Raw genomic sequence first — 20,718 nt, forward strand, 5'->3', positions numbered from 1 at the left:
TGCTTCAGGCCCAGTTGGTCATTCAGTCTAATTGCCTCCTTTCCAGGGGGAGTCAGCACAGCTTTCAGGCAGCTGGGATAGTGGACGAAGGAGAAAATAGCAAGAATAATAAAGAAGATGAAAGAGAAAATAACCAACTGTGAGAAAGGAGGAGAAAAGTGAGAGAGATGAAAGACGAAGGTCCTATCCCTATTGCAAAAGACATTTGAAGTTCCTATTGGGGAAGAGGAAAGCTCTCTGGAGGGAGAGAAATGTTCCCCCAAAATGGACATTGCTCTCAACCTAATGTGCCTTTTTAAAAAAAAATTGGTTGGGATTGTTTCAGATGAAAGACAGTTCTGTTCTCAGTATCTGCCTTCCCAGTTTCACCCAGTCATTTTCTCAAGGGATCAGTGTCTTCCTCAAAATAAATGCACCATCATTTTATTTTTCACATCAAGACAAAGAACAGACAGGTGCTAGGGGCTCGTTCTACTACTGGAAAGGTTCACTCAGCATTTGGCTGGGATGAACTTTCCTGCTCTTTTGCTGGAGAAGACCCATCTTCTGCCTCTGTCTCTTCTTTGATGCTCTGTATATCTTCTGGGCCCCTGTTCCTGTCAGCATTCCAGTGGCTCTGAGTGAATCAAGACTGCTCAGTCTGTTACAACTGAGTCAAGCCACGTTCACTGAGCAGAGATACATGTCAAGCGTGCTATTTCTAAGTGCTGGTTTACTCATACCTTTCTTCTCTCCCTTCCCCCTGTGGATGCATAATAAAATCCCTCTGACTCCAGGATGTTTAGCGTAACCTTGTATTAATGGTGTAAAGTGCCTCTCCCCAGATTCACACAGCCATGTCTTATCAGCTAGCAGAGAATGTGTTGAGAAATGGAGATGTTAACATTTTTTAGTCATAAAAGAGATACCAGCGAGTAGCTTTTGAACCTTCAACTCAATTTGCATCCTTATGTTATTCTATTGAAGTACCCTGCCTTTTGAAGTAGCCTATAAGATACTATTCAATACTGTGTCAATCATTACTTCCAAGGAATCCATCCTTGGAGCAAGTCATGGAGTTTCAATAAAGCAAGTCTTTGATTAAAAACAAAAGCTTGATTATTGTGAAATATCAATGCTTGACAATGCATTGCTTCTGACTGAATGCAAACCTGCAGTAAGGAGGTCTTCAGGGTGTGCGCAGCCACATTCTGCAGGGGCGCAGCAGGACCAGATTAACAGCAGTGACCACAGGCAGTGCTGAAAACAGAATAGTTGGGGAGGGGGGCGCAGCAGAGGGTACCCTCAGTCCTGCGGCTTGGCCGCTGGCTTCACTTCACTTCAGACTGGACTTTGAAGACTGTGAGGGAAATGGCAATTGCATGTGATGGCCATTCATCTTGCTGTGACAAAGTCAAACCAGGACAGCCTCGATTTAAGGCCACTATGCTGTGCAGTTGCCCTCTTTCATGGTTAAGCTGACCTGACAGCTCAGTCACAATTGTCAAGACTTTCAGAGCCAGGCAGTATTATTTAATAGTGTTGACTGGCTTCTTTGCAAAAAATCCAATGTATATGCATTGTTGCGTAGATATTAATGAGATGTCTTTGGGGTGTTTTAGATTTGATGTGAAGATGTGCTTGTACAGCCTCTTTCTGAGGCCTCTCCAACTGCTGGACATGGAACTAAGGAAACAGAAGCATGTGGTAGGTGCACTTGGTACATTTGGGGTTATTTCATCATGCCCAGCTGGAGTTATTTGGGTGCCTAAGGCAGGCAAAAGCAGATGGACCCCCTTTCCTTTCAGAGGGTTTTCTTAGGAGATGGTTCCCACTGATTGTGCTCTGGGTTCCGCTCTGCCTCCCTGGGGCAGTGAGGCAGTCTTGCTTCAAATCCCTGCTTGGCTCAGAAGCTTAATGCACAGACTTGGGCAAGTCACTGCTCTGCCCGGGTGTCACACCTCTCAAGTGCTGCAATAAGGCCCCTGTGTGGTTCTGAGCTCCTTGAAAGGATGGTGGGTAGGACACAGTGAGGCAAATCATCCAACATGTAGCTTCTTTTCCCTCTTCAGAAAGCACAGAAAGAGAATCCTGTACTGGCCTTGACAGGAATACATGTACCCTTCTTTAGAAACATTTAAGCAGACTTTCTCAAGCCTTACATATAGGGTAGGAGGGGGGTTAGTTGCCAGGAAGGGCTAGTTAGAGTCAAGAAGCACGAGTAACTGACCAATAAGTACAGCAAAGATTGGATTAAAGTAACTGGTAAAACTATGAATAGCAGGAAATTAGCATACAAATACAAGAGTTAGCAAACCAGATGTGAGAATGCAGTTTTCAGTCTGGTGGCACTTCCAAGAAAAGGAAAGTCAATTCTGGGCATAACCAGGGCATAACCAAGAACAATTCTGGGCATAACCAAGAACAGAGAGACTCGGCTTGTGTCAGCTGGGTTTCTCCTGGGAGTCCCCTAGAATTACTGTAAACCCTTCCCACACACACACACACACACTGACTGTCTTTAATGCTTCCTCATTTTGGGGACTATTAACTTCTCTTTAAGGTAGATAACTTCCACCTTTCCAGACCGCAGCCTTCAAAAAATAGAACTCAATTTAATTATTTGAATATTTCCCCTTTACGCATAAACTTTCTCCTTCTCTGAGACTCAGACAGTGTGAGAGAGGTTTCCCTGAGGGCACATCACACTAATGTTTCTTAAGTCATTAAAAACGTGGTTTACTTGGTAACATCATACTTTAGAGCTGGTGTGTCATAGCAGCTACAACGGGGTGGACGTGGGCCTAAGGAATCTCACTAGAAGGCCTTGGGCCAGTCACTGCCCCCCCCCCCGGTTTAACCCCTTCCACATACAGGGACATTGTGAGGATAAAATGGAGGCGCACAGAGCCCTGCGCACTGTCCCTGGTGGATCGGATAAAAATACAATAAATATTAGTTTTGTGATTAATCAGGGTAACATGTTTTGTTTGTTTTATGCTCCGAGTTAATTTCATGTTGAAAGATTAATTGTATGTTGAAAGATTATTCCAGCATAGCTATGTTTGTCAACTGAAACACAGATATAGATAGATACAAGAGGACCCTATTTGGGTGGAAAGGGGAAGGTAAGGGGGGTGGGAAGCAGAGCCAAGGAGGGGAAGACAGAATCAGTGGGAGGTCGAGAAGGGGGGGCAGCAGGGGAAGTGGGATTTCCCCTCCTTTGCGAGGCCTTGTGGCTCTCACCTGTCATTTTGTAGTCTAAAATCAGGGTTTCCAACCTTTTCTTTCCCGTGGCCTGGTTATTTTTACACTTCTCCTTCATGGCCCACTAAAATTTGGGGGTGGAGCCGGGAGACAGGAATTATGTCATTTCCTGTGGTGTCAAGGACCAAGCGATGTCACTTCCGGGGCACACTGAACCAAAACTTCACCTTTTTCTGTAACTTCCAGGGCACTCCCCCAAACCTGCCTCTTCTTCGGAAGTAATTCATTTTCAGAAAAATCTCTCTGAAACTTATGCTGAGCCAAAATGGGGGTGAAAGTGGGCGGGCCTCTCTTTTCACCCTCACATCTGCATGCACCTATCTGTTTGTGTATTCTTCTCCAGCTTGCAAGCACTCCTAATGCCCATGTTCAGTTGCCTGCACCACCTACACATCCCTTCCTCAACAGCACTGGCCATTGTATGCAATTGGGAGTTCTGTTGCCATTGCCATCAGGAATACCAGCACTGTGTACCACCCACACTGGGCCCTGGAAGCTGCTCTACCTTAAAATATGCTGACACATTTAGTAGGCCCTTCCTTCAGCTGCTGCTACTGGAACCCTGCCTCAAGCTATAACCAAGCTTGCTTGGTTTCAAGAAAATCTTTCGATAGCTATTTTTCATACTTTTCTTTGGTTGAAACATGGGGAAATTGCTGTAAAAGCTAGCAGAGAATTGTACTGCAATTAATGAATTAATTTCAAGTTATATGAACTTCATACAAGCTTTTCTGCAGTTATCCCAAAAAGGATATTTATGAGGGGCTTGCAGCTTTTTACTGGCTGTGTTTCCATGCCTTTAAAAGCAACCTGTTGTGCAGATACTTAGCCAGTGAACTACTTTCATCCTTTTTAATACATACAGGAGGAGTTTAATTTTGGTGTCAGACAGCTGTTAAAAGCAGGACCAGTAAAATGGTGCCAAGTTCATAGTACCATCTCTTCCAGTGCTGTTGAGATATACCGCAGTAATCCCCAATAATCTCTTTCTGCCCCACACCTCTTACTCTCACTCACTCACACAGAAACCTCATAGAAGGCCACTTGGCTACAACTGGGGGGGGGGGGCAATTTTTCATTGGCAGAGCTCTTATGTCTGCAACAACGGTATGATCAACAGAAAAGTTTCATCCAGTAAAAAAGGAAGAAAGGAAACAAGGAAGGAAAGAAGAAAGAAAGAAAGAAAGAAAGAAAGAAGAAAGAAGAAAGAAAGAAAGAAGAAGAAAGAAAGAAAGAAAAGAAGAAAGAAAGAAAGAAGAAAGAAAGAAAGAAAGGAAAGACATGGAAAGAAAAAACATAAACATAAGAGGAGCTCATGTTGGATCAGGCCAGTGGACTATCCAGTCCAAAATTCCCTCATACAATGCCCAGAAAGCACCAGAATGTCCACCAGTGGGGCCAGAGCACTAGAGGCCCTCCCACTGTTGCTTCCCCTCCTCCCAGCACCAAGAATACAGACAGAGTATCACATGCAGGGGAGAAGAAAGAAAGAAAGAAAGAAAGAAGAAAGAAAGATAAGAAAAGAAAGAAGAAAGAAAGAGGGGGGGGGGCAAAGAAAAAAGTCTTCCTCACCATCAGATGACCCCAGTCAGCAAAAATTCTGTCATTTGGTAAAAAGAATAGCTACTGGAATCCCCACTGCCTGCCCCTCCCAGCTGAAAAAAACACACACACCCTCCTTTGCTGCCCAGGCCTCCCGGGGAAATCTCCCCAAAAGAACATACTGCAAGGCACACTGAAAGTTCATATATTGAAGACACTTCATGGGTCTAAAGTGCCAGTGGATGCAGCTTTTCTCTCCAAAACTCTGGGAGCGGGGGAGAAGGAAGGAGAGGCAGCCCAGCTCCTCTCTGCACAACAGAGACGGTGGGCTAGCTTTGCTGGGGGTGGGGCTAGCTTTGGCTTCGGGTCACAACCCTGCAAATGGGAAACACTGGTCTAAATGATGAGCAGCTAACTAGAACTCACTTCAGAGAAAATTTTAGAAGAGAGTCCAAAAGATGCCCAGTTCTGTAGCAGGGAGAGCTGACTAGTCTTCCGCTGGCGCAGTGCAGTTCAAGAGCTGTGTAGGTGGGAAGGCATCTCTGGACACTGAGCGTGGAAAGCCACTGACAAGCTTGATGTGTTCATCTTGGATGCCAGAATCCCCTCAGGCCCCCCAGTTAAATGAGTAACTAAGCATTGGTGAATTTACTAAATATGAGACTTGGAAAGCCTACCCTCCCCAGGCAGACTCCAGACTGGGCTCTTTCTCATGATTACATTTCAGCAGCAAAAGTGACAGTTGCTGGTAGGATGGTTCTGTGATGACATTTGTTTCTGCTTTATTCTGTTTTTCACATAGGCAATTTTGCACATTTTCAGAATGCTCACGGTCAGTTTTTATCTTAGAAAAGAAAATGTCTGAAGATTTGTATCAAAGCATCCTTTGTACACAAGAAACAGTACGTATCACGGTCCATTTAATCAGCAAACTCTTCAGTTCTATTGATCTTTCCAAAATGTATCGTTTTAAGCCAGTGTTTGAGCAATGTTCTACCTGTCACAGTCAGACAGTTCAAATCTGTGCAGCCTGCTACAAGGGAAAAAGGCACTGAGATTGCTGGAGATACGAGAAGTTCTGTTCATTCAACTGGGTCAATAAGCTCTAATTAACCATCTTTTTATCCTTCTGCTGTTTGTAAGAACAGCATCATAGAAAGTGTAAGTGTTAATGAGAACAGTTATGGTACTGCATGCTTACCAGAATCCACTTTTCATGCTAGCTTTAGTAGAAACAGAATTCTAGACATTTACAAGCTAATGTACAAAAATAGATGAATAGACTGTAAATCCTTTAATAGAATCATAGAGTTGGAAGGGACCTCTAGAGTCATCTAGTCCAACTCCTGCACAATTCAGAAAACTCACAAACACCTCCCCCTAAATTCACAGGCTCTTCATTGCTGTCAGATGGCCATCAAGCCTCTGTTTAAAACCTCCCATGAAGGAGAGCCCACCACCTCCCGAGGAAGCCTGTTCCACTGAGGAATTGCTCTAACGGTCAGGAAGTTCTTCCTAATGTTGAGCCGGAAACTCTTTTGATTTAATTTCAACCCATTGGTTCTGGTCCTACCTTCCGGGGCCACAGAAAACAAATCCACACATCCTCTCTAGGACAGCCCTCAAGTACTTGAAGATGGTGATCATATCACCTCTCTGCCGCCTCCTCTCTCAGGCTAAACATCCCCAGCTCCTTCAACCTTTCCTCATAGACTTGGTCTTCAGACCCCTCACCATCTTCCTCGCCCTCCTCTGGACCCGTTCCAGCTTGTCTATACCCTTCTTAAATATGGTGCCCACAAACTGATCCTAACATTTGCAGCACTAAAAAAAAGCACTTAAGAGTGCAGGATGCTGACCTTCAAGGCATGCTGGTCTTGTACTGTGATAGATAGAATGTCGAATTACAGCTGGCCAGCCCGGATTTGAATCCCTATTCAGCTTTTATATTTACTTATTTTAGGTGACTTTGGTCAGTCTCACGCTCTCTGTCTCATCCTAACCTACCTCTCAGGTTTGTTGTAACAATAAACTGGAGGAGAGGAAAGTGACCCATGGCAATATACTGTTGTTCTGAGTCATTGAAGGAAAAGTGATATACAAATCAGTTGCTGCGTGAAAAGTTAGTTATGCGGGGACCAGCACTGAGGATCTGAGTAACATTTGAGTTTCTGAGATTAGAAGATAAGAAGAGCGATGGTATCCTATGAATAGGGGACCCACAAGGATTTGTGTGAGGCATCTCATCCCCCCACCCCCTGTTATTTTTTCTTTCCTTTTCTGAAATCCACATAGTATCTTCCCCATTCCAGCTTCCTTCTGTCCTTCCCACCCACCCAGCCAATACACTTTTATCTGCTTTCCCCTCAGTCAGTGCCTCGCGGCGTCTCTCTGCAGGAGAACTATGGCTGAGTTGCGCAGTCCTGAACAACAAGCTCAGTTGCACAGGGGGGAACTCATTAAGACATGCAGGGGGCACCTCGCTTTGCCCTGTATCGCTCCTCCATATACTAGTTTCCTCTTGGCAGCCCCATATCCCAGCTTCCCCTTCTTCCATTTCTCCTTTCCAATACTACTTTCATCTTCGCCCCATCTCTCAGCTGTATTCAGGGCTTTTTTTGTAGCAGGAACTCCTTTGCATATTAGGATACACCCCCCCTGATGTAGCCAATCTTCCAAGAGCTTACAAGGCTATATACAAAAAAAGCCCTGGCTGCATTTATTATGTATTTTCTTCATTTATACCTGGCTTTCTCTCCCTCCCAGAGCAAATGATATAATTCCTTCTCCATTTTATCCTCACAACCGCCTTGTGAGCAGTGTTCCTCTAAGCTGAGTTAGTGTGAGCTAGCTCACAGATTTTTAGCATCCAGCTCACACATTTTTGTCTTAGCTCAGGAAGGATGACCCCAGAACACTCTAATTTATGCAGTAGCTCACAGCTTTAATGCCAGTAGCTCACAAACGAGAATGTTTGCTCACAAGACTCTGTAGCTTGGAGGGAACATTGCTTGTGAGGTAGGCTAGGCAGAGAATGTGTGAGTGGACAAGACCCAGTGAGTTTCCCAGGCAGAGTGGAAATTTAAACCTGGTCTCCCAGATCCTAGTCTGAAACTCTAGCCACTGCACCACCCTGGCCTTCTTGGGATGGCTGCTGTTGAACAGCAGTACTAAGTAGTCAGTCTTGGGTGAGTGGTTTGCTCAGTGCTTGTTAGTAGGCCTGGCCCCACTGAGTCCTCCTTCTGAGGCCAAAACAGTTTTGGATAAGGCCCTGCCCCCCCCGCCTCTTACTGAGAGAAACTGAGGCTTGACAGCTGGCAATACTGTTGTTGGGTAACTGAAATAATTATGCTGTATCCTTTCAAAGGTTTTGAGCCACTTGCTTTGTGAGAATTATTCTCACTGCAAAGTAATTTTCGCAGACTTCAAAAGTATCTACACAGATAAGACCTGATAAAGGGGGAACTTGTCTACAATAGTACAATATTTATGTCAGTTCTGTGTTTAACCTTGCACCAGAAAATCAGGCAGAAACTTTCAGCAAGTTAATCTTTTACTGAAAAAGAAATAACTCTTTTTATTAAACAAGCTAATAAAAAACAGAGACAAAAGCATTAACCCTAAAATACTGAAAGACCATATTCAAGGAAAATCAACTCTCTTCTAACATTTCTCATAACTGAATAAATGAGCTGTAGAGAGAATCACATTTCAAATAGCTGTCTTAGAATGCTTTAGAAAACTTAGGCAATCCTTTACATAGACACAAATATCACATGCATTCTTTGACAATTCTTTCAGTGCAACACTAAAGACAAAAGGACATCCACTATCTCAGAAAATCATAACTTCGTTGTATGATGACTTTACAGATAAGTGATTGGTTCTCAAAATGATTTTATGAGATCATACACAGGTGTGGTAAGATAATATCTGATAAGGCTTGTTAACTGCTCAAGCAAAATTAAAAAGGCTATAATTAAAAGTGACAATTCTGCTTTTCCCCCCAGCTTCATTAATTGGCTGTCCAAGATTTAAAAAAACAACAAAAAACCCTGTATTTTTCTTGACCAGATAGTGAACTTTCTACAGTGGCTCTAAGAAGAGGGTAAGAAGAGACCTGTTTAGTGTGCATCTCATGATAGATACACAGTGGTTGCCTAGCAACAGCTCTTTGAGAGACCATTCATTTCTTAAAGCAAAGACCATTCATTTCTCCTTGCTGCTTCTGTTATTTTCAGGGCAGTTAATCCCCCAGGGTTTTGTTTCACTTTTTAAATTTCAGATTCTCTGCAGCTTTTTTCAGGCTTGTAGAAAGATCTGTCTAAATCTATTTATGGCTTCGGTCTTTGGATTTGTATCCATGACTTGGCTGTGTTGAGATTTTTATATAATGATGACACTATGCCAGCTTTTAAAGATGAGATGCTTTTAAAAGTAGTTCTGTTCTCATACTTAAAAAAAAATCTGTTGCAGTGGGGGAAAATTTCCCTCCTAAGGCTGAAGCCATTAGCCCCACATCAGATTCTGAGATGCATCTGGGGAGGAGGCTGACGTGGCCACCTGTGCCCAGCAGGGCTGGTCTCCCAGGGTTCTGCATCCTTGGCTGCTCAGAGCCACCTCCTGGCCTCGATCTCCTCTTCTTTGTCTAGAGCTTTTTTTGAGCAGGAACACAGTTCCAGCTGGATTGGTGTCAGGGGTGTGGCCTAATATGCAAATGAGTTCCTGCTGGGCTTTTTCTACAAAAAAAGCCCTATGTTTGTCCATCCACCAACACACATGAGCAGAATTGACCCCAAGGCACCTCGCTGGCTCTCACTCCCCCCCTCTCCCCCGCACTTTCAGGATGAGCCTGGCATTCTTTCTTTAGTTCTTCCTAACTGTGTTAAGCTTCGCTTCTTGAGTGCTTGCATGTAACTATACATTATGAAGTGGGTGCAGGAGGGAGATGGAGACAGAGACCTTGTTATTCATATATCATTGTTGTAATGAGCTTCCTTATCTAGTTGTTATTGTAATGGGCCAGTTCAGCCTGGGAATGCAACTGCAGCATTGGAGGTCAGAAGCCTCAGGAGATGTCCTCACGCCTTGCAGGAGCAACTTCTGTAAGAACCAACGGACTTGGGGCGGGGGAGGGGATTCTGTTAGCCTGTGTTTTTTGATGTGTATAATTGCCCATTAAGTTATTCCTGGCAATGGCTTTCTAGCAGAAGGTTATCTCTTATATCTGACTTTAATAAGTCCTAACCATATGAGCACAGATTCGTGGAGTCAATAACTGGCAATAACTTACACCTGTCCCCCCCCCCCCCCCGCCCCCTTCCATGCAGTTTCCTTTCTTCCCACAGAGAGTGGCTGATTGTTTTCACCTGCTGGGGACCATTAAGGTCTGGTCACAGAGTGGGACTTGATTCCAAACAAAAAAAGAAAGCAAACCCAGACAGTGAATCCAGGCATTCTGCAGTGCAGTGGTCAGAACAATAGAGTGGGGCAGAGATAAGATGCATTTCATTTAAAAACCTGGTTCAAGAAAGGCTGAGGGGGATCTGCAAATAAGAGAGCAGGATTTGTCCTTCAGAACTTCTCCTGGCAGATGTCTTTTCTGTGCAGACATTTACTTTGCTACGGTTGAGAACTGGCTGGTTGTGAAAGACCCACCCCAGTCCTGAGAGCAGCAGAAAGGACAAAGGGATGCCCCGTTTTCTAAAGTTGACGTCTGCTCTTTTTGTGGGCCTCCCCTTCATAACTGCTGCTGTTGCAGACTGACTGCTCACTCACCAGTGGTTGCAAAGGACCCTCTGCTGAAGACAGAGCGACAGCTTGGTGCCAGATTTTGGCTGGCATCAGATGTATCCTTGAACAACCAGGCCTCCGGGTTGCAGTTCAGAGGTGACCCTGCCTGATATTGTGAGGCCATCAGGACTTTGGCTGGGCCGACCTTTTCAGAGAGCTCCATCAGGGGTCATTTTTGCAAGGCTTCTCCTTTGTGCTGAGGCCACACTTTGGAAGGAAGCTACAACCAAATGAACCAGTGCGGTCTCAAAGCTCGTTCTGGCTGGTGCTGGGCTTTGGGGTCTGGTGAGCCTTTGCATCTCCATAGTGCTCCTGGCAGGGAGAAGGGATTTTTGGTTTCGTTTTGCCACAGCCGTCTTTTCTTCAGGCCCCCAACAGGTCACTGCCTCTCTCTGCTGCATCACGGTGCCACAAATGTCCCTCTGGCTCCCACGGCTTGGCAGGATCAGTTGGCGCGTCATCTTTGTCTGGTGTCCTCAAGTGGGGATCTTGTGCACCCTTATTTAGGGCAGCAGGAGAAATGATAGAACAGCTTGCTTCCTCTAACCAATTAGCCAGCTCCAGATAAGTGTTATTCTAATCCAATAAACCTTGTGTTGTATTCCTTTCCCAGGCCTTTGAAGAGCTGCAAACCCAGCTCAGTTCCAGACTCCTGAACGTGGAGGTCTCCGGAGCTCATGAAACAGAGTATCAAACCTTGGATGACTTGGAGAGGAATGAGAAGGGATATGCGGATCATGTCCTGGACAATGTAATCACCCTCTTCCTCTTTAAGAAATGTCTCCGTCAGTGTTTTTTATCAGACTTTAGAAATATCCTAACACCACAATTATAGGATTATAGGGATCAGTGGGCTTTCCCCCCTTGATCTTTCTCTGTCCAGATTGCTTTTGATGGATCGAAGTCTTGCTGCCTCAGTTTGGGGTGATCTCTCCCCCCGCCCCCAAAACCTGGTTCTTGGAGGGCTTGGAAAGTGCTTCAGGCATGTGCAGCATTTCTGCCTTCTTCTGTTTATTACATCATCTCAAAAACGTTGATAATCTTCAGCGCCTGAAACCTTAATTCTGTTTTTTAAAAATTACTTGTTAATCAGATACATGAAGACAGATGATGATTTTTAAAGTCCTCATTGTGCTTTGGAAGAGTTCACTGGTGCAGGAGCCAGTTTTGGGAAGCTCTGAACACGTTTCAAGATCTGGGTGCTCCTTTATGAAACCATGATTTTAACAAGACTACCTTCTACTTAAGAACCTTTTCAGACAGCCTATCTATTCCGGTCTAGTAACCGGCTGGTAATGTTTTTTTCTATCCTTTCAGACGGTTCTGTTACAGTAACTGGCTGCTAGCGGTATTTATTTACCTTTACAAATAATCCTGCTTCAGTCCTGTTTGGGAAGGGGGCTTGTGCCATTCCTGATGAAAACTGCTTTCTTCCATTGCCCAGTCTTCCCTTTCATTTTGGAATCACTGGGATGCTGGGAAAAATCCCCATAACACTTCCTGCAACGACATTTTGATGCCCTTTTTTTGTCATGTACACAATCTTCCTTTTTTTAAAAAAAGTATTCTATTGAGAGTGCTGTGGTGCTAAAACAGGACCCTGGAGGCCAGGCATCCCAATGGTGGTGTTATTCTGTTGATTTGCAGTTTGGTTTCAGTGCCATAGCACTCCCAATACAGTGTTCAAAAAAAGAGGAACCTCTGAGGAAGATCACTCACATGGGGGAGGGGGGGAGGGCAAGAAAAGAAAGTGATGCAGTTTAAAATGACACAGTGCTTCAGATACAGCTCATTATCGGAAGGAAGATTGCTGTGTGAAACCCCCGTCCCTATACTGGTTTACTGGATGATGGGACAATACCAGCCGAATTAGAAAGGCTCTAAGTTTGAGTCCAGTGGCACCTTTAAGACCAACAAAGTTTAATTCAGGATATAAGCTTATGTGCATGCACACTTTGTCAGATACAATTAAACAACTAAGGCTCACAGTACAACAAAGCCAGCTCAGAATAAAATACTGTGTGGGCTCAAATCATATAACACTGAATTACCAAATATACTGTATATTGTATTGGAGTATTTACTCCAAATCACATTCTACTTAATAGAATTACATATCCACACATAAGGTACTTTCATAAAGTCAAAAATCCTAAACCACAAAGAGTGTCCAAAAACATTTAATTAACAATAGTCCATATTGCAAATTCTTAAGAGGATACTCCACAATTCCAGACAAGATCCAGGAGTATTTCTTGTTTCATAGTCAAACTTTCTCAATGGAGAATCACTGCTGTACATGAGGCACAAGCTGGACTTCCAAGGCCAGAAACTGGCATCATTCAGCACGAAAGAGTGGTAATCTTCCCCACTCTTCCAACAGCTAATAAACCTTCTAATAATGAGTGCAAGTTCTTTTTCTTTCATTATTAGAAGGCTCATTGGAATATTTTACCCATTATTAGAACCTTTCTCCCCGCCCCCAACTCTCTTTCTGTCACAGTGTGATTATAAAATACTTTTTCTTCCAAGCGATTATAAAATACTAACGCTTATAATTCCTAATGCCTAGATGGAAGCTTTCTGGAAACAGACCAGCCATGCCCTGCTCTTTCTCCTGGATCAATCCAAGTGCACAAGCGCCAAAGCCCAGAAAATCCGGATGCGCCTGACGGAGGCAATGCTTGTTCTGGAGGAGTCCTTCAGAGACTCACAGGATTCATGGACCAGGGTAATGTTTATTTTAAATCCTGGGTTCAAGCCACATGGCAGTGAAACAGCTCTGCTTTATTAAGTGAAATCAGCAACAAGACTGAGCACCAAGGTTATATGCATGCAAATGACCCCACCCAAATCCCATCAACTCTTAACTATAGGCACAAGTACTGGCCGTTGACTCCTGACTGGCCAGTCAAATATTGTATTTTCACTCCCTCTAGTGAGATTAATGCTGGAGCTCCCATTCACTCAGCCGGGCATTTCATTCCTGGAGGTTTGTGGAGATATCTGTGCGGCCCTTGTTTGTTTCTTTGCCCCCTTTATAGCCCGCCTTTCTTGCTGATGCTCAAGGCAGGTTACACAGTGCAGTCAGATGGCAGAAGAATTGGGCTAGGACTGTAGAATTAGGTGAAATTAAATTCATTAAACAAAATTAAACAAATTCAATGAAAAACTGACCAAGGCAATGGGAACTGTGAACAATACAGAAGGCAGACGACATTTTCACAGCAGACTTTTTATGGGGTGGTTTGCCATTGCCTCCTGCAGTCATCTACACTTTCTCCCCAGCAAGCTGGGTACTCCTTTTACCGATCTCAGAAGGATGGAAAGCTGAGTCAGCCTTGAGCCGGCTACCTGAATCCAGCTTCCTCTACTTATAAAAAAGGTAGTCCCCTGTGCAAGCACCAGTAGTTTTCACAACGTTTTCATGGCAGACTTTTTACAGGGTGGTTTGCCATTGCCTTCCCCAGTCATCTACACTTTCCCCCTAGCAAGCTGGGTACTCATTTTAATGACCTCGGAAGGATGGAAGGCTGAGTCAACCTCAGCTACCTGAACCAGCTTTCGTTGGGATCAAACTCAGGTCATGAGCAGAGCGCTTCGGCTGCAGTACTGCAACTTTACCACTCTGCACCACGGGGCTCCTCTACTTATACCTTATGCTAAAACTGTTACACATTCATACCTAAGACGCGAAGCAGTCCCTCCCCCCTTTTTTTCCCAGGCCCCTCACAGGTGCACACGTATCAGGCAGAGACGGCCTTGGCCATCCCTGAGATCAGGCAGAAAGAATGCTTCAGTTGTTGCATAGACGTAGGAGCTGGCTAAGTGAGAAGTGAAAGTAACATCCTGTCTAAATGGCAAGAGGCACTCTTGACAGCTCTGTTCTACTTCAGTTCGAACCTCTTTTTTAAAAGGCGGTCTGTTAAGCAAGTCAGCTAGAGAGGATTGGGAGCAATGTTCTCTTTAAGTGTTGTGAGCAAAAATTCTGCTTTGTGAGCTACTGCATTAAAGTGGGCTACTGCATAAATTATTGGGCTCTGAGGTCATCCTTCCTGAGCTAAGACAAAAATGCATGAGCTGGCAGCTAAAAATCTGTGAGCGAGCTCCCGTTAACTCAGCTAAGAGGAAACACTGGTTGGGAGGATGGGGACAAGGACAGGCAGTCTGTGGAAGAGAGAAGGCAGCAGGGGTCATTTCATAGAAAAAGAGGTGCCGGAGCTCATTAGCACAACTCATTGGCACAACTCATTTGCCTATTGCACACACCCCTGACATCACCGGAAGGTGGACTAAATTATGTCAGTTCAGCATCTACCTTAAAATGATTCTTGAATTACCATTGTCATAATAAAATCCTGACTCCCATCATATTTTTTAAATTACTTTCTCCTGTGTGGCCACAGTGGCATGATGAAGATTTCCAGCTATCTGCTTTATATGTTTTGGTTGTTTCCCCATTTTTTGTGAGGAAAAAAAATATTAGAAAGTTTGTCAAACCTTGGAGTTCAGCAAAATTCTCACAGGGGGTTTGAACAATGGAACCCAGAAGCAAGTTTTTTTGGGGTGGGCAGGTAAGAAATAGTAAGAGCCCTATGGCGCAGAGTGGTAAACCTGTAGTACTGCAATCGGAGCCCTCTGCTCACGACCTGAGTTCGATCCCAGTGGAAGCTGGTTTAGGTAGCCAGCTCCAGGTTGACTCAGCCTTCCATACTTCCAAGGTCGGTACCCAGCTTGCCGGGGCGGGGAAGTGTAGATGACTGGGGAAGGCAAGGGCAAACCACCTCGTAAAAAGTCTGCTGTGAAAACGTTGTGAAAGCAACGTCACCCCAGAGTCGAAAACGAATGGTGCTTGCACAGGGGGACTACCTTGACCTTTTTAGGTAAGAAATAAAGAACGCAATAAAATTTAGAGGCTCCAGAGTTCCGCTTCTGACCAAAATGAGGCCTGGAAGGCAGAGATGCCCAGCTGTGATCTGCAGCTGTCCCTGTCCTCAAGCCCCTTAATTAATCCAGTTTGCAAGAGCCAGGTGCATTCCAGGACCTCAGTTCGGAACTTTTTATTTCCCCCGTTCTCTTTTTATGGTATAAGAATTAGACTAACCCAATGTGACTAACCCACCTAACCCTCGGTGGGGTAGGGCGGGATATAAATCGAATAAAATAAAATAAAAATAAATAAATAATAATGTGAGATGGAGGGGTTTTTTGAGGTCTTTGTTTACAGGTGTTCAGAACACTTTGGAAAATATCAGTTTGCTCAGGTCCCCCAGCTGTGCTTTCTGAGACGGCTGCTGAAGGGCGGGTTGTGCCTCCCAATGGAGCCCAGCATGTGCTGCTCAGCAGCTCCAGTGAAGTCACCACCGTGCAAAGCCCTGCAAGAAAACAGCTGAGATTTGTGCTTCTTTCCTTTCCCCTCTTCCCCTGTAGGAACCCAAAGCAGCTTGACCTCCTTCTCTCCTCACAACAACAACCCCGTGAGGTTGGTCAGGCTGAGAGGGTGTTGATTGGCTCAAGGTCAGGCAGAACTCTTTTCTGAGAGTGGGGATTTGAACCCAGGTCTCCCAGACCCTCATGCCACTACATCGTGCTGGCATGGCCCTCTTTGGTGTTCATGTGGGGCACATTTTATTTTCAGGCCATCCAAGAAAGAATGTTTAACTGGGAGCAACTGGTGAAAATCGTTGGTTTGCTGAGGACACAGTTGCAGGAAGAGAGTAAATGCAGACTCCATGCAATATCTCACATCCTGGATCTGTTAGTTCAAAGGAATAACCTCACTGTGAAGCAGAAGGAGGAGCTCTTCGCAGGAATCCAGAAGGCTTTTTGGGGGAAAGTGGAACTCTATGAAGATGGTGAGTTTATTGAGGATTTCTGAAGTAGAGATGGTCGGATTCCAGCCTCCCCATGTTCTGCTGGCTCTGAGCATCCAGGCCACATTTCCCTCAAGCCACTGTACTCTTCTGCACTTCCCCAGCTTTCCTCCCCCTTTGTCACAGTCCTTGCTCATGACTTTTAGCTTCCAGTGCAGCTGCTGCAGGATCCTTTCCTTTGTCAGAGAGTTGACTGACCTGCTGGGAGGGTCTGAGAGAGCCTTCACTCCCTCTCTCCTGCATCACCTGCCCCCAAGGATTTCCCCCTCTGCTAGCTGTCGGGGTTGTGGACTCATGGATCAAGATGGGTTGCCATGTTAGTTTGTCTGTAGCAGCAGAAAAGAACGTTTGGGGGTCACTGCTTTGGATTCTTCGTATATCTGAAGACGTGAACAGTGACTCACGAAAGCTTATCCCCTGCCATAGAGTCATAAAGTTGGAAGGGATGGTCTAGACTCCAGTGAGTCCAGCCCCCTACTCAATGCAGGAGCATCCCTGACAAGCGTTCATCCAGCTGCGGCTTGAAGACTGGCAGGGAGGGGGAGCTCATCAGCCCCCTGAGCAGCCAGTTCTACTGCTGAACAACTCTTACTGCAAAGATGTTATTCCTAAGATCAAATATCCAATAAAGGCACCGTCCTGCCTTTATTTTAAACCGATTATTGCAAGCCCCTCAGAGCCTTTCCTCGCAGGTCTTTTTGGTCTCCAGGTCACTGCCTTCTTCTGTTCTCTCTTTTTTAAAAAGTGAAGTATCATGATGTGCACTTGCTCACCTGTCCTCCCCCTCTCCTCCTTGTGGGGGCAAAGCAGGATCAGGGGGACTCTGCCAGCTCTGTGAGTGTCATTTGCCAGGAGTTCACCCTGCAAGCCCTGTTGAAATGTGGATGAGTGAAGCAGATCAGTAGCTCCTGTGGGAGAACTTCCTGGGGGTCACCTTCAGCCGCTGGGCTCAAGAGGTGTCCCTCACAGGCCACCATTTCCCACCCCTTCTCCTTCTCAGACTCAGGGAGATCAACACAATAGCTTCCCTTTGCCTTTACTGGTCACCAGCTCTAACAAGACAATAATCAACTTTCTGGTCCTCAGAATCAAACCTTTCCATCTCTGTAAAAAGATATACCTTCTTAAGCTTGGACTGCATTTCTGCAATTCCTGAGGAGCAAGATCTCTCCTCCCCCTCCCACTGCAGCCACCTCCTCCTCCTCCTCACTCATCTTCCTCCAACAGAAGAAAGCTCAAAGGCCCAGCTTAGAGGTGCTTCCTCCAGTCATAGAACTCCCTTTTTGTGTCCGTCTCTCTCCTCCTCTTTATCTCTCAGAGCGCTAGAATATTGTCATATCATTACACTTGTCCGGAACCCCAAATGAACAAATCTGGCCTGAGAATTTATTTTTGCCCTTTCTGCAAAATCTCACTGGTACATCCTTGGAAAGGTAATTGTGAATTATTGAAGAAGTGTCCAGAAATAAATCTAGCAAAGTTGGGATGAGGCAGGTTGTTCCATTGCTTTGGAAAAAATAATTCTAAGATTGAAAATGCTTACATCACACAATCAAAACAGATGAATTTATTGGCATTGATAAGAGACAAGTGAGTTTCACATAATTGGGCCTATATAAGATAGCCATACCCAAAAGACCCCTGAATCTGTCAGATGTGGGTTACATGAAACTATCTAATCTTTCTGAAAAAACTTTGGTGAGAATCTCCAAGACTGTATTTAACTTAAAATACATAGGATTAGGATTATATGTATGTCTTTCCATTTCTGATTTCATTTATATATACAAGTGTTTTTGTCTCATTGTGATTCTTTTATAATTTACTCATTTTAAGAATGATCAGATTGATTTTAAATCAAAATCCTTAAAGAAAAATGTAGGTAGTCTTTGTTTGAGATACAAGGTTTTCGCTTGACGGTTTTAATAAGTAAATTTCTGACTTCTCTTTGGTCAGAGGACTGTTAACCTATAGTGTAGGGGTCCCCAACTTTTTTGAGCCTGTGGGCACCTTCAGAATTCTTACAGTGGTGGGCACAGCGAGAAAATGGCTGCCAAAAATGGCTGCCACAGGAGACAGGGCCAGGCACAAAATGGCCGCTTTAGTTTACCTTTATAGTCCCACAGTGAAAATCTTTGTGCTGTAGTTGCATTGCAGCTGTTACCAAGGTGACATTTTTAAAAATCTGTACGCCCAATCAACTCTCCAGTGACCAATCAGAAGCCTTGTTGGGCAAAAACCTCACAGTCTGCAGGTGCCATGGCACAGTCTTGAGGGAATTTAAAAGGCATTTAAAAAGTGGTTCATCTGCTCTTGAAGAAGGATTCCACAAGCAGAGTTCAGATTAAAAAGTATGACATGCTTCATTTAGATTATTTTAAGATACAGAAGATCACTCTCTCTTTCTCTCCTGGGCTATAAAAACGAATCTTTAAAATTCTGCATTTCAGACTGTGTTCAGCTAGGCAAAAATCTAATCCAGAAGTGCCTTAGGAGTGATGCAGAGAAGCTAGAAAGCCTCAGCAAAGCTCAGGAAGCAGAGCAAAGAACTCTCCTCAATGAAAGCCAGCAGCTGGGAAGCCTCGATGCATTCCTGAAGGTACCTGTGACAGCATGAATGGCTCTTCAGAAAAGGTGGAAACTCACAAGGAGTTGCTAGGGTGGTAAAATAACGGAACTGCCCCTCCTTAGAGCTGCGTTTCCCCTTTCGGACTCCTGGGGATCTTACAGGACACTTTCCCTTTCAGGGACTCTTCTTTCATCCTGGAGTGTGCTGCTGCTCAGGGATCATTAGGTTTTTTCCTCCATCTTTTGGTTTAGTTACTGTGTCAGGGAAGTCCTGTGAGCACGTAGAGGGTGGCCTTCACAGTGGCATGCACAACCATTCCACCATTAGAGTTAGCGGGGGGGGGGGAGTCTGTGCTGGAGGGTCTAAGAGTGCTGTGAAATACTTGAGCTGGGAGGGAGGCAACTCCTAACACTCCAAGATGCTGCAATTCTGCGTTTCCTGGATGTTACTGAAGCTCCTAAACTGCCCCCCAAAGACAGAGTTCAGAGCAGCAGCCTTTGAGAAAACCAGTCTTGGCTGGAGAGTTCCTTGGAACTGCTGATGGACTGCTTATCTTTTTTTAAAAGTCTATTAATTTTTATCCCAATAGAACAGGTTGCAGAAATAAAACTTTCAAGCACAAAGGAATTCACAAATAACTCATATAATCAAAGGAAAGAAAATGTCCCCTGTGCAAGCACCAGTTGTTTCCGACTCTGGGGTGACACTGCTTTCACAATGTTTTCACGGCAGACTTTTTTTTTACGGGGTGGTTTGCCATTGCCTTCCCCAGTCTCTTACACTTTCCCCCCAGCAAGCTGGGTACTCATTTTGCCAATCTCGAAAGGATGGACGGCTGAGTCAACCTTGGGTCGGCTACCTGAATCCAGCTTCTGCCAGAATCGAACTCAGGTCGTGAGCAGAGTTCAAACCACAGTACTGCGGTACTGCTGCTTTACCACTCTGCACCGCGGGGGCGCTACATATAATCAAAACAGCCCTGCAAAAAATTATTGCAAAAAAGGTGAGATAATAGGATTATAAATTATCTTAGAACCAAGTTGAAGTCCAGTGGCACCTTTAAGACACAGTTTAATTCTGCATATAATCTTTTGTGTGTTTTTACCCAGAATTATACTTTTAAGGTACCACTAGACTCAAACTTTGTTCTGTTGCATCAGACCAACACAGTTACCTGCCTGAATCTATTATCTTCAGGGCTTTTTTTGAGCAGGAACGCACAAGAATGCAGTTCCAGCTGGCTTGGCATCAGGGATGTGGCCTAATATGCAAATAGGTTCCAGATTTTCCCCTCCTGCAGCTCCCAGCTGTTCATGGCGAGTGCTGGTGCCTTCAAAGAACACATGAAGCTGCCTTATACTGAATCAGACCCTTGGTTATTCGAGTCCGTATTGTCTACCCAGACTGGCACCTAGGGATGGGCACAAACTGGCTAAATTTGTGATGAAGCGAGCCCAGTTTGTTGTTCGTGAACCAAGGTTCATGCCATTCCACCCCCCACAAACCTAACAGGGAAGTTAGTGTGGTTCGTGTTGGCAGACATGCCGCCAGTGGTGGAGCTTGGAGAAGAGACCTTTTAAAGACCCTTTTGCACATTGGAACCTAGGATCTTCCCCTCCCCAAAAGCCAATCTGCACATGAGTTGGAGGGCAGGTAGAGGGGCATCCCAGGGAGGTCCTCTGCACGTTTGATGCC

At 44.8% G+C, this 20,718-nt stretch overlaps 1 protein-coding gene across 1 annotated transcript in view; it reads left to right on the top strand.

The window, feature by feature from the left end:
• Window positions 1–20,718, top strand: part of EVC (EvC ciliary complex subunit 1) — a 70,524-nt gene that overhangs the window by 7,054 nt on the left and 42,752 nt on the right. The window contains 7 exon segments of the mRNA XM_060246123.1: window positions 1,602–1,686; window positions 5,591–5,638; window positions 5,640–5,690; window positions 11,195–11,332; window positions 13,154–13,312; window positions 16,220–16,436; window positions 18,905–19,053. Coding sequence (XP_060102106.1) covers window positions 1,602–1,686; window positions 5,591–5,638; window positions 5,640–5,690; window positions 11,195–11,332; window positions 13,154–13,312; window positions 16,220–16,436; window positions 18,905–19,053 — 847 coding nt within the window.

Source organism: Heteronotia binoei, chromosome 9 (genome assembly GCF_032191835.1).
Source record: "Heteronotia binoei isolate CCM8104 ecotype False Entrance Well chromosome 9, APGP_CSIRO_Hbin_v1, whole genome shotgun sequence".
Classification (NCBI taxonomy): domain Eukaryota; kingdom Metazoa; phylum Chordata; class Lepidosauria; order Squamata; family Gekkonidae; genus Heteronotia; species Heteronotia binoei.